We start from the raw sequence: 14,237 nt of genomic DNA, 5'->3' as shown, positions 1-14,237 counted from the left end.
AGAATCCCCACAACCAATTCACAGTGGGTCTTCTCTAACAAAAACTGAACCTATCAGTTTGCCTTCCACAAACACACGAGTGGGAGAAGTCTCCATCAGCGTGCAAGTTACTACAGTTTCCACTTCGATTGTTACCACTGTAACAGATAGTAGTGTTTCCACAACCCTCCCCAACCCTGTGCTTCCAGCAATCTCTGACCAGTTCAAAGCAAAGTTCCCATTTGGTGGTCTGCTTGACTCTATGCAAACATCAGAAACCTCAAAGCTGCAACAGTTAGTTGAGAACATTGATAAGAAGATGACAGATCCAAATCAATGTGTCATTTGTCACCGGGTGCTTAGTTGTCAGAGTGCTCTCAAGATGCATTACAGAACACATACAGGAGAAAGACCATTTAAATGCAAAATTTGTGGACGTGCCTTTACTACAAAAGGCAATCTAAAAACACATTTTGGAGTTCATCGAGCGAAGCCACCACTAAGAGTACAGCATTCATGTCCCATTTGTCAAAAGAAATTTACAAATGCTGTTGTTCTTCAGCAACATATTCGTATGCATATGGGGGGACAAATCCCAAACACACCATTACCAGAGGGCTTCCAAGATGCCATGGATTCAGAACTTTCTTATGATGAAAAAAACATCGAAACCCTGAGCAACTATGATGATGACATTGACGAAAATTCTATGGAAGAAGACCCAGAGCTAAAGGACACAGCTAGTGACTCATCCAAACCACTAATATCTTACTCTGGGTCATGTCCCCCTTCACCACCTTCTGTAATCTCTAGCATTGCTGCCCTGGAGAATCAGATGAAAATGATTGATTCTGTCATGAACTGTCAGCAGTTGACCAGCTTGAAATCCATAGAAAATGGATCAGGGGAAAGTGACCATTTAAGTAATGATTCCTCATCAGCTGTAGGTGATCTTGAAAGCCAGAGCGCAGGCAGTCCTGCCATGTCAGAATCATCTTCATCCATGCAAGCATTGTCCCCAGTAAACAGCAACGGTGAAAGTTTTCCTTCCAAGTCTCCAGGCCTGAGCAACCAAGAAGACCCCCAAGAAACACCACTAAAGACAGAAAAACCAGACAGTCCACCACCTGCTCCTGAAAATGGAGGTGCACTCGATCTGACAGCTCCTACCCCGGGCAGACCAGTCATCAAGGAGGAAGCTCCTTTTAACCTGCTGTTCCTCAACAGAGAACGTGGTAAGTTTAAAAGTACTGTTTGTAATATCTGTGGCAAGCCTTTTGCTTGTAAGAGTGCATTGGAAATTCACTACCGCAGCCATACTAAAGAACGTCCATTTGTTTGTACAGTCTGCAGTCGCGGGTGTTCCACTATGGGTAATTTAAAACAGCACTTACTGACACACAAATTAAAAGAGCTGCCTTCTCAGTTATTTGAACCCAACTTTACTCTAGGTCCCAGCCAAAGTACTCCTAGCCTGGTCACCAGCACTGCGCCTACCATGATCAAAATGGAAGTGAATGGTCACAGCAAGCCGATCTCACTGGGGGAGGGCCCTCTGCTTCCAGCTGGAATCCAGGTTCCTGCTGCACCACAGACAGTGATGAGTCCAGGCCTCACTCCTATGCTGGCACCCCCACCACGGCGAACACCTAAGCAACACAACTGTCAATCGTGTGGGAAGACCTTCTCCTCAGCAAGTGCACTCCAGATACATGAGCGCACCCATACTGGTGAAAAGCCATTTGGTTGCACAATCTGTGGTAGAGCTTTTACCACAAAGGGGAATCTCAAGGTAAGAAGGAAAACTCTCAATCTCAAAAATCAACCCGTAAGGAAATCAGGGTTATTGAAAGGCATCTCTCTTAGGCTTTGCAGGCTGTCATTTTGCTGTGTTCCTGGCCAGGAGAAATGAGAAGCTAAGGAAGCCTGTTGTATGTTGTCACGTGTTCCTGTCGAGCATGGTAACATGCAAGGGTTCAGTCCTGCCTTCTGATGTGTGGGTGCGTATCAAGGCCTGTTCTTCAAACTTGATCTTGTGAGGTTAAGGCCAGATGCGTGTTTATAGCCTGTTCTATGAGCTAGGCGGTGAATGCACTTTGCACCTTGGCTGGCAGGCCCAACACCCAGTGGAACATTGGTATGAAAAGAAACCAACATTCAAAGAGCTGTCGCAGAATAAAACACAGTCACTCTCAAAAAGAAAGAATGCCACAGCAACTGTGAGGTTTGCTAAGCAATTAAAAAAAAAAAACAAACAAAAAAACACCAAACCAAGATGTGTTCTATTGTTCTATGTGGCCACCAAGAGGAGCTGATGGGGTGGGTATGTAGTTGAAGGAGAGCAATATTCAAGTTCTAGAGTGTAGAGGAGCATAAAAGGAATTCAGGGGGGGAAATTAGAGCACATGTTCAACTTACTTCAGATCCTTCCATAGTGTGTTTTCTGACAAAGCTAACCTATGTGAAAAAGCACAGGACTTACTCATTACCAGTAGACCTGTATCTCTATACTGCCTCTTATTGTGCATCCTCATTTCTGTTCTCTATAACATGCATATCTGGGAAAGCTGGGTTTCAGCAGGATTTTAGAGGACATCTCAGAGGTCAATATTCCTATTGTCACCATAGCTCAGATATGCATGGCTGGGATAAAGGTAATATGAGGAGCATCTTCTGATCACAAAAAGTTCATAGAAGTTTGAAAACTCATTTGGGGGGTTCTTATTTGAAGGGAATTGAAAAGAATATACTGAGACATTTGGGACACCCAGTGAAGCAAGAGTATAGGAGGAAAAAAAACCAGGGCAAAAATTACTAGATGGTTTAGAAGAAGGAAATGGAGGTCAAAGGAATTAGGATGAACACAGTAAGAGAGCACAGATCTTTATTCTCACATATTGAAACATTCTCTTGGCAGCCTTTGTGTTTTATGAATCTGGGACAATTTTGTTTTGCTGTTTAAATTTTTGTCACCTCAGAGAACACACATTCTTAATGTTAAAATGTACTTTGTGTCTTTAATGAAAATAATGTACATATTTGATCATAAGCTGTTCCCTAGAACCATTTTCTGTCACTCCAAATTGCTTGGGAGAAAAAAGAAAAATGGCCAATAAGTACCTGAAGGTTTGTGCACTCAGATTCTGTGAAAATGACTGTATACAGCAAAGCAACAATATAAGTTATGAGAATTTGCTTATTTGTAGTTTTTTTTCTTTTCTTATATTTTATATGCAGGTTCATATGGGAACTCACATGTGGAATAATGCCCCTGCAAGACGCGGCCGCCGACTATCTGTGGAAAATCCCATGGCATTGTTAGGTGGTGATGCACTGAAGTTCTCTGAAATGTTCCAAAAGGATTTGGCAGCTCGGGCAATGAATGTTGACCCCAATTTTTGGAACCAGTATGCTGCAGCTATCACAAATGGACTTGCTATGAAGAACAATGAGATTTCAGTCATACAGAATGGAGGCATTCCACAACTCCCAGTAAGTCTAGGTGGAAGTGCCATTCCACCCTTAAGTAACATTACAAGTGGTATGGACAAAGCTCGCACAGGCAGCAGCCCTCCTATTGGTGGCCTGGACAAAGCAAGTTCAGAAACAGGAGCCAGTCGTCCATTCACAAGGTTTATTGAGGATAACAAGGAGATTGGTATAAATTAAATGCGAGAAATGTGAATAACTCTTGGGACTCTTAATCAACACATTTGTTCTATTTCATGTACAAATTTGGAAGTTTTAAGCATTAGTCTTATGATCTAAATGCCTAGGTTCCCTTTAAAATTTTATCCATAGCAGAAAATACATTAACTATGTGGCTGCTGAAAAGTTGTCTTGCAAGAGCTGCATGGTACTTCTTTTAACAGTGAGTTTGACTGTTATTGAGAACTCTGAAACCTTTAAAATTTAAGTTAACAAGGAGTCAATGGAAACTGCATTAGCAACTGAAAGAGGTTAGACCAAGTCCACTTTGTTTCTTATAAAACTTAATGATCACCTAAGAGGGAAAAAAGAAAAAAAGAGGGGGTGGGGGGGGCTTCACTGCGGCATTCTGGTCAAACTTATTTGCTGGTTCTGTTCAAATTAGTTAGAAACTTGAACTATGTTTTTAGAAATCTTAATCTTAAATAAGTGATTTAGTACCCCCATGCTGTGTATTATGACAGTATCCTTGTCTGTAGTATTTATAATGTTAAGATTATGCGGGTAACAGACAATATACTAGCCCCATCCTTAAATGAAGCTTTTGTACTGCAAAATACATCTGGCTATGTGATTTTTTTTTAAAAGGAAGATTTGTTTTACTATAAGTAAGTGGTTTATTTCAATGCAGGCAAAATTGTGAAGTTTTATTGGGAAAGATAGCATGCTTTTCATGTGCAAGTACCTGTCAGTAACAAATCTTTTTTTATTTAAATATTTGTAGCTGCTATGTGGACAGTTGTTCTATTAAATGAAAAATGTAGTGTGGTCTGTAGCTCAATGATTGGAAAACAAGTTACAGACAAACCTTATCACCATAAATTATTCACAACATTATAAACAGTTGTGAGTAAATATTTCATGTTATCAAAGTTGTACAATAAAAAGGTAATGTTTGTATAATGTGGTTGCAAACTCTTAATTTATACTATTGCACTTTTAGTATTTTGTATTAGGGAGGTTTGTCTATAATTTGAAAATGAAAAAATATGTAAACTATTTTATAAATAGTACTTTGGTTTAAGGAAAATGAAAAAAAAAACCTGTTACAGTTTCTTGTTTTGTCTTAAGGTCAAATAATATGAGAGATCTATGCTACTTAAATAGAAAAGCCACCAAGATTTGTCAGATCCTCAGTACAATAGGGCCTGCCATTTCTGAAATTGAAATGATTTATTTAACTTTTCTACAAAGCCCATTAAAAACTGTGACCACCCCTAACAAAACTTTGATGAATTAATCTTAGGATGTGACATCAATGCAAGCCCAGGAAACAGTAAAGAGAACATTGTGTAGGTTTAATTTTACTGTAATCTGTTCTGTCTCTTTCTCACACACCCACAAACAAGATGTTGACTGCCTCACAGCACTGGTATTATGTACAATAAACTGGGAAGAAATATTAAGTGTCTGGCAGTATAATCAGTCATAACTGTAAAATATTCCAAATTCCCAATTTGCTGATTATTGTCTCAGATTACAACAAAGCACAATGTCCTCTGATTATTCTTATACCATTTTATGCTGATTACTTTGTTCAAATGACATCAGATAGCTAAAGGGACTGGTTCCACTCCTCTTAAGCTAGGATGCTGGTGAGGCTGGGGCTTAATCAAAACTTGAACAGTAAATGTTTTGTGTACTACCTCATTTTTGTGCATTACAAGCATGGTGGAGTCTGACACTATGAACTTCCGTCCAACAAAATTGTTCAAGGGACATCATGGGTAGCTGGGTAACAGTGCAAGGAGTTGTATGCCCCTGAAGAAAGAATCAGACAGTGAGGTCTTCTTGGTTAAGACTGAAAAAAATAGGACAATCTCTTATACCACAAAAAAAAAATTACTGTAAGAAGATGGACTATTTCTGCCATCGTGTAACTGAATGAAAAGAGTTTTGAAGACTTGTTAGCTGTTTATTTCTATTGGAAATGAACAATGAACTATACAGCTCTGTTTTCTACAGTGGTGAAATAGAACTTCCCCATGTTATGCCATCTTTTACCACAGAATGTGGGGGATCTGGGGGTTTTCCAAACATTGGAAAAAGAAAACTGAGGTGGCTTAATGTTGCTGTAATTCAGCAGTTGAATGTTTTTATTTATATGTGTCATTTTTGGTGTGAATTTTTTGTTAGTATTTGGTACCATGTAGTGTTATCTCTTCTCCCTAAAGGATGTGTATAACTTAACAAAAGAGAGATGTAAAGTGTTGTAAATAAGATGGTTGATGAAGGTACAGTAAGACTGACCCCATTTTGTATTCAGGGTTAGGTCACTCCTCTCTGCATGGTGAAGAGAGACACTATTTTTATACTGCGATACCATGTAGGGCTAGGAGCCTCCCTGAACCAACTGGGAATTGTTACCTAGATCCAATATTTTTTATGATTAAATCTTGTTGGCTTGACACATCTACTGATTGAAATGGATGTCTTAGTCTAGGTTACTATTTTTGTCATATGAATTGAATAAAATGCAGGCTGTAATATTATTTCTGAATTGCGTTCCTTGATTATTCTGATGGAAAAGTGAGAGTTGAGCTTATGGTCATTTGTGGTGGATGTACATCAATGATTTTTCTCTAACCTTCATACATGAATGCCATCATAGGGTTGACAAGTTTAGGCCTAAGCAATATTTAAATGTATCTTGATTATACTTGAGCTATTAAAAAGCTTTTTTTCTAAGAAGAAAATGCAGTCTCTTAAATGTGGATTGTATATCTGCAATGAAAGAAGATGTGGTAGAAAAAGTTTGAATGTTTGAAGGTATTGTCAGTGTCCAAAGGTCATCTATACTCTGAAACATCTCTCAATTGTCTGCATCAAGTGAAAAACATTGCTTCTCTGGTCATTTCAACAAATAAAGGATGATCAGATCACAGGACATTAAAGGACATGGAAACAAATTTGCTAGCAGAGCTGAACAAAAACAACAGACATCACTGATACTTCATTCCTATCAAAGCCTTACCTCTGTTCCCTCCAAACAGAAGGTATCTTTTATGTTAAAATCCATACTATTTTGGAAATCACATTTGACAATCCTCAACATTTTCATAACCCGATGGCATTTAGATTTTTATTCTATTTCACGTTCTTTCGTAGAAGAAAACACACACACACACACACACACACCCCTTGATTTTCCTCTTCTCCTATGCTCACAGAATTCACCATAATTTTTATTTCAGGAACTTGCAATGGTTTTGAAAAGGTAATAAAAGTACTAACCATTTGGCAATTATTCATAGCTAAACTGACATTCTATTTGTCATTGTTGCAAAAATTTTTAATGTAAAATACATTAATTTCCCAAATATTCAAATCATACAAAGTAGAAATAACAAAATACAAAAGGATGCAATATAAAGAGAATCTGTAAGAGGCAAGGAGAGTTCTCTCAGGGAATAGTAAGAATTTTCATGAGTACTTTAAGAGTTTAAAATAAATTAAAAGATACAGAGCACAGGCATAAAAATGCTTCTCAACCTCTATTTCCAAATCAGTCTTGATGCACAGTTCCTTCTGATATCAAGAGGAGGGCTGGTTAGATTATACAAACCAAAAGAATGATAAATGCCAGCAATTCCTAAAAATTATATATATATATATATATATACATATATACACACACACAAACACATTTATATAGTATACACATACTATATGTGTGTGTGTATGTATATACACACATTCCTCTTCTCAGTTCATTAGAAGAGCTATTAACACTTAAAACTAATTAAAAGATACAGCTAAAGGGCTTTCTAACAATTGTTTTTAAACTCTCCACTGTTTAATTTTATCCCTGTAGAAACTTGAAAACAGCAGGGTTTCCCACTACCTGTGTTGCCTCGGTATTTGGCAGACATTTCGTTGCTCTTCCTTGTTTTTTTCAAAGCCACAGCAAACATCATGGGCATTTCTTTATTACTCTGCCGCATTTACATTTCCAACCTAACCAACTTCAAAGCACTCTATTTTATTTTGGTTCTTTTTCTATTGCCACACAAGTCTAAACCTCTAATTTCTGTCCTCTAGTACATACTTGAAACAAGAATGATAATGATCCATCCAGCGTAATCAGTTCTGTGCCCAGTCTTTCACGCCTGCAAGTGCACTAACCAACCTGTATATGCCATTCATTGACTGTCCTTTATGTCAAGGCCCAGTGCTCATTTGCTAATTGAGTAAGGAGTGGAGAGATTGTTTATTCCTTTAGAAAAGTTTCTTACAATATGGTGCTTCAAGGGATGAAATAACTCAAAGAACACCCAACCAGGTTTTAAATCCATTTGCTGGTTTTCAAGTATGTCCAAATTTGATTTTTAGAAAAGATTTTAAAATTACTGTTAGCAACCAAGGAGGTTAATTGGAATTTCCCTTTTCATTTTCCCTCTCTTTAGATAGGAAACCTCCCTGGTATTTTATTTTGTTTATTGTCATTTGTGAAAAAAAAAAGTTAAAAAATATAACTCATAGTATAGTACATTTTCTAATTGCTCTTTTGTTTAATGTTACTGACTTAGATAAGTGAGTTTAGCAATAGATATCAGTGACAGGCTAACATACTCACTAGAGTATGATAGAATTTTAAGAAAACAAAAAGCACACTGAATCCCATGGGAGTCGAGGCATGGCCTCTAACCAGTTCTATGACTAAATAATTAGTTGTGTTCAAATTGCCCTCTTTGGGACTCAGTTTCCTCTTAAGAATGTTGGACTTAGATGATCTCTAAGGCTCTTCCAGATATGAAATTCTGGAATGTAAAATATATACCCTTACTTTCTCCAAAAAATTGTGCATCAGGCAGCAATTCCCAACATGAATAGATAGAAGATATATGAGTGGTTGCTGAGGAATATTTTCTCAAGGGCATAAACTCAAAGTTTATTTCAGAAGACATTGCTTGGCAAATTTATTAGCTTCTGAAACTAATTAACATTTTTGAATCATGACAAATGTATTCATTAGTATTTTTTTTCATTAGGGAGTTTTACCAAAAGTTCAATACTAACATAGTAAAATCAAGACAAGTTATAAAACAAAATGCATTTTCTATTAGAAAAGAGCCTATAAGAAGTGTTTCCATTTCCCACACATATATTGTATGCATAATTATCTATACAGTAAAAACATTAAACTGATATCCACTTAATCAAAACAATACATCATTCAAAGCAACTATTATTTTAACTATTACTTGTTGTTCTTCCTTACTAAAATATTTGGCTAATCCAAACTTTAAAAAATTCAATGTCTGATTTTACTGTACATAATTATTTACAAACATGAATGACTGTTTTGGGTTTTGTCTTTGAGAAGGAGGTTGGCTTATAATACTTAGAAAGGAGTACAGAATGTACTTTGAAACAGATTCCTCTTGGTATATCAATTATGATTCAACTCAATATTTTCCTAAATATTGGCATCGGTAAAGGGAAAGAAAAATAGATGGGAGAGAGGTGGGAGACACTGATATAAGTGCACATTTATGTGAAAAGCTTTTATGTTATTAAATTTAACAATTATTCATAAGTCTTTCCCAAGTCATGTTTCAGGAACCTAATCACAAACTTAAAAGTTTCTCAGTGTAAATGATACAAACATGGTAAAATAAATGTTTGATTTCAAGAGTTCCAAAAGGAATTGTTTGTGAACATGTGTATGGTCCTTTCTAATTTGCCTTCTACATTAGGCTTATAAAAACTTGGTCATTTTTTAAGTAGATTGCACAGTCTGTATCTCATAGTGTTGATTTTTTAACAGAGAACTATAAGCTATTCCTTTGACATCCAGCAATCATCTCTGACGTAGTCTCCTTTCCATTTATTTTCCTTACAGCAGGATTAAATAGACTCATACCTACATTTTTAGATGAATAATTTCTTAGACATAAGAAATGAATGTTTCCCTGATCATCTGGGGTTTTTTTTTTCTGTTGACAAATCTTTTGATCCATTATAAAAGACAAACTGTTTCTATTTCATTTGCTTCTTTTTTAGCCTACAGAAGTGACAGTATTAGAGCAACTCTGTGGCTCAGTTTAATTTAGTCTAATCAATTATCCACATCTCACATCATTGAGGAAGAAAATAGCAATTTTACAAACAAAAAAAATGTGGTTTTTTTCCACTATAAGAGAAATGGGCTTGTTTGTGAGGTTTGCTCTCAATTTAAAAAAAATAATGCTATTGTATTTTCTATGTGCTTTCCAGTTATTTGGTAATAGGATACAATGCTCTGCAAAAGTCTACAATAGGCAGAGTTCACAAGTCATACATCCATTCTGTTACCTCGGAGAGCCTCAGAAACATTTCAAGAATAAGTTCTTTTTATATGCATACTTTTCACATTTGATTTTTTACTGGATGTTTTCCTGACAGTTCAAAAAATAGTCTTTCAGACATTCTCAGTTTAACATTTTTAAAGAGTTCTTTATTAGAACTGCCAGGGTTCCTCAGTCATTTACACAGAGTATTTACATCAGAAATTATAAATTGTTCTCCAATATATCATTGCTCTTAAGAAACTGGGCTTCATGTTTGTGCATTATATAGCTAGAAGAGAATTAATTGCTAACAAAAGACAACTTTTGAAATTTTGGGAAATTGAAAAGCAAGAACAACAAAGATATCAAAGATCTTTGGGACCTACTAACTAATCAGATAGTTTTCCAAATATAGGAATGTCATCAGTTTTAATAGAAAGTTTATAGGCAAACTGAAACTTTATCAGTGAATTTGAACCAACTAAATAATAAATTAATTATTCTTAAGAAGTTTTCCCCACCTAGATATTTTCCATGATTTACACATATTTTGGATGACTTGAAGAAAGTCCTAAAATATATATTATACACCATGCTCTCAGATCACCTGTCCCTTCCCAAATTGCTTTCTCTAAGTTATTCAGTGCTTTCTTTTTATTCACTTTAAATTATGATGTCTTGATACTTCCATATTTCAGTGTTTTTGTTCTTTCTTTCCTGATATTTTATCAGTTCTCTCTCTCCCTCCCTATTATTACTAGCTGCTTGCTACTCTATGACCATACACATTTCAAACTCTAGATCCCCAAAACAAATTTCTTTCTCTTTGCACTCTGTCCCCCACTCCTTGCCCCTAGTATGATGCAGGCTTCAGTCATGGTCATTGTGCTAGAAGGTATTTATTTGGGATCCCATCCCATTGACCATAAGTCTCTGGCTTATAGATTTCCATAGATTGTCACTGAGGACTGCATTGGTAGTTTTCAAGATTTAGCAATATGCCTCACAGACTTGGATCTTAGTGATAAAATTGGGTATAATGGCCAGAATTCTGGATTTAGAGCCAGAAGACCAGAGTTCAAAGTCCAGCTCTACTATTTTTCTTTGTCTGTGGTTTTGAGCAAATCATGTCTCCTTTTTTGGTCTCAGTTTCCTCACCTGTAAAATTGGGGAGTGAGCAGCCTAGATGACTGGTGAGGTCATTTCTTGCTCTAAATCTATGATCCTATCTGTTTAATTTGGCTTCATATCTTTAATAACCCAGACGTCAACATTCCTCATTGACACAACCTCCCTCTTTCTATGCCTCTCCCTCCCCCACCCCAGGCAAAAGCAGGGAAAACCCAGGGCTCAAAATTCAAGTAAAGACAAATTTAAACTTCTTGTTTGTCCTGATATGAAAGCATCGTTCTAACCCAAATAAAGTTGCCCCAATCTAGGTTGTATCTCAATAAGATCATTAATACATTATAACTAAACCTTGCCATCAAGTGATGAAATCCCACTGCTACATTGTTCATCCCATCACCTATTTATAACATGTGTAACATTGTTCCAATGGAATTAACTGGCCTCTATGATGTCATTTTATCTAACCTTGCAGAACCAATTAGCAGTATTAGGCAGGGGCAGCCTGTACTGCCTCTTGACAGCCTTTCCTGATGTTTAGGTGTCAATTGTTTCATACAAAGCAAACCTGGCTGTGTGTAACTGAATATGCTGACAAACTGGAAAGTATACACATGAATGACTACAGCCTTCACTTAGCCAAGTCTTAGCCAACCAGGTGAAATTTGTCTTCTCTAAGTGTCCAAGTCTATGAAATGAAAGAATGGTGACATCCACACAAATTATTTGTTTCATGTCTTAGTGATTCATGCAGATTGTTGCAGTATTCATTGTCCAATAGTGATCTGTATCGATCATTGATATGGACTGAATGAATAGATAGGCTATGCCAAATATTAGCCATAACATATTTTATAGAAAATACATAGGCTCTAGAGGAATAAGAAGGAAATGCATATGCTATACACAGCCCTGCTCCCAAAGAAATAGAAATATGCCTTCTTATTTATTCAAATATAAACTGGCTATCCTTAGTGACGAACTAACAGGGACTAAGTTTTTGTCCTAGATTAGGCCCAAAGATGTTACAATTTCTGGTTTCTATATCATTAGGATGGAGGACTGTTTACACCAATTCAGATTATAATCACATGCATCTAAAGAGTTAAGCTTGAGGTACAGTGATTAAGTGATTTGCCCAAGGCCTCACAGAGAATGTTAGCAGCCTAGAAGAATCTGAACTCTAAGACCAGTAATAAATACTGTATACCACAGCCAAAGGACATCTTTCAAACCCTAGAGACCCTTTCAAACCCTTTGTGATTTTTAAATCTCCAAGTTTTTATCTTACCTCTTATTTCCTTGCCTTTTTATACTAAAAACTAATTGCAATTCATTTGCTCTATATTTGTAAGATTTTGAGAGCAACTTGAAGTTTGTGTGCCATGGCATGGAGTTGAAGGACCTTGAGTGTAAGAGCTAACGGCAGCTTTTAAGCTTATGACAATTCACTTCCCCTCTCTAAGCCTCTGCTTCCTCACCTATAAAATGAAGTTGGATAGAAGATATAGAGATAGAGATAGAGATATAGAGATAGAGATAGAGATAGAGATAGAGATAGAGATAGAGATAGAGATAGAGATAGAGATGGAAGGTCCCTTCCATCCCCACCACTCTATGAATCTATAATAGACAATAAGGAGATGGGGTAGAAAACAATTTCCTAAAAGAAAGCTCTTTCTAAGTCTGCTCTTGCTGTATCACTAGCTATGTGTGGGTAAGTAACAATTCTTTATGAACAGAAAAGAAGGAAGAACTTGAACTACTTCAGATGAGTTTATCCAGTTGAGTATGGGAATGTGTATTTTATTTATTTATGCATTCCTTCATTTATTTGTTTATCTATTTATTTATTTATTTATTTGTTGCAGGACAATGAGGGTTAAGTGACTTGCCCAGGATCACACAGCTATTAAGTGTCAAGTGTCTGAGACCAGATTTTAACTCAGGTCCTCCTGAATCCAGGGCTGGTGCTTTATCCACTGTGCCACCTAGCTGCCCTGTGAATGTGTATGTTAATAGTGGACTGGAAAATATTTGGTATTTTTTTGTTGTGCTGACCTAATTGTTATATAAGAAAATATCCATGACTTTACATGCATTAAATGTAAATGATTACCTGTTCAATATTTAGCCTACATTTTCCTGCTTTTGTAATTAAAGAGATTTGAGTATTTCTTCTAATGTGTTGGAATTCCATTAGCAGTATCTTTAAATGGTCTAGAGGTACTTCTGGTACATTTTAAACTGCTAATGTGAGTACAACATCCATTGTATTCTCTTTCAAGATGAGGCTATATTACACAAATGTGCCATAACCATCTTTTTATGTTTCCCAAGCCAATGAAATCACTTATTCCCTGATTTTTCCCCCCATGACCTATTGATGGTTACTCTCAGTTCACTATCTACTGGAACCTTCTCTTTTTCACTACAGTTAGCCACCTCTAGAAATGTTCAACTTTCAAAGAAGGGAGTGGGGAGTGGGGTAGGGAAACCTTTCCAGACATTTAAAATTATTTACTAAATGTAAAACAGACCCTGGTAAAGTAGGTGTTCTGGCTATCCAAATAAATGATACCCTCGTAACACTAACTGAAATAAAAGGGATGTTAGAAAAATGTGAAGCTGGTCTGTTATAGCTACTCACTTCTCAGACCTATTTGTAGTCACAGCAGGGTTCTTTCTGGTTGTGGCATGTGGGAGATTTTGTTTCTGTTGCAGATCTGGCCAGTCAGTCAAGAAACTGGTTGTTCCTAACACCAATCCTTTTAGAAAATATATTGAGATGATAAACAATTGATATCTTGCCTGTGTAAATGCAACTTTACTCAATTATATTCCTTTGGATTTCCACAGAAATGTCATCAAGGAGCAGCTAGATGGTACAGTGGATAGAGCACCAGCCCTGGGTTCAGGAGGACCTGAGTTCAAATCCAGCCTCAGACACTTAACACTTACTAGCTGTGTGACCCTGGGCAAGTCACTTAACCCCAATTGCCTCACCAAAAAAAAAAAAAAGAAAGAAAGAAAGAAAAAGAAAAGAAATGTCATCAATATGATTACATGGAAAACACAATCATTTATTTTATGAAAACTTTTTGTCTGGAGCCGTTCCTCTGTAGACAAGGACTCCAAAATAAGAGAAGG

The 14,237-nt window shown here is 36.6% G+C and overlaps 1 protein-coding gene across 3 annotated transcripts in view; it reads left to right on the top strand.

Moving 5' to 3' along the window:
• The window catches only part of SALL3 (spalt like transcription factor 3), a 23,145-nt gene extending 16,848 nt beyond the window's left edge, over positions 1–6,297 (top strand). The window contains exons 2-4 of one of the 3 annotated variants that reach the window (XM_043979402.1): positions 1–1,214; positions 1,431–1,771; positions 3,217–6,297. The exon at positions 1–1,214 is cut by the window's left edge and continues 1,732 nt beyond it. In XM_043979402.1, coding sequence (XP_043835337.1) covers positions 1–1,214; positions 1,431–1,771; positions 3,217–3,648 — 1,987 coding nt within the window. In that variant the 3' untranslated portion in view covers positions 3,649–6,297. Of the gene's footprint in view, positions 1,772–3,216 lie in introns of all 3 variants that reach the window. The other 2 variants (XM_043979401.1, XM_043979403.1) reach the window with 2 other exon arrangements.
• Positions 6,298–14,237: the final 7,940 nt, after the last annotated feature.

The sequence above is a fragment of the Dromiciops gliroides genome, chromosome 1 (genome assembly GCF_019393635.1).
Source record: "Dromiciops gliroides isolate mDroGli1 chromosome 1, mDroGli1.pri, whole genome shotgun sequence".
Taxonomy (NCBI): Eukaryota; Metazoa; Chordata; class Mammalia; order Microbiotheria; family Microbiotheriidae; genus Dromiciops; species Dromiciops gliroides.
This window is presented reverse-complemented; position numbering and strand designations above follow the sequence as displayed.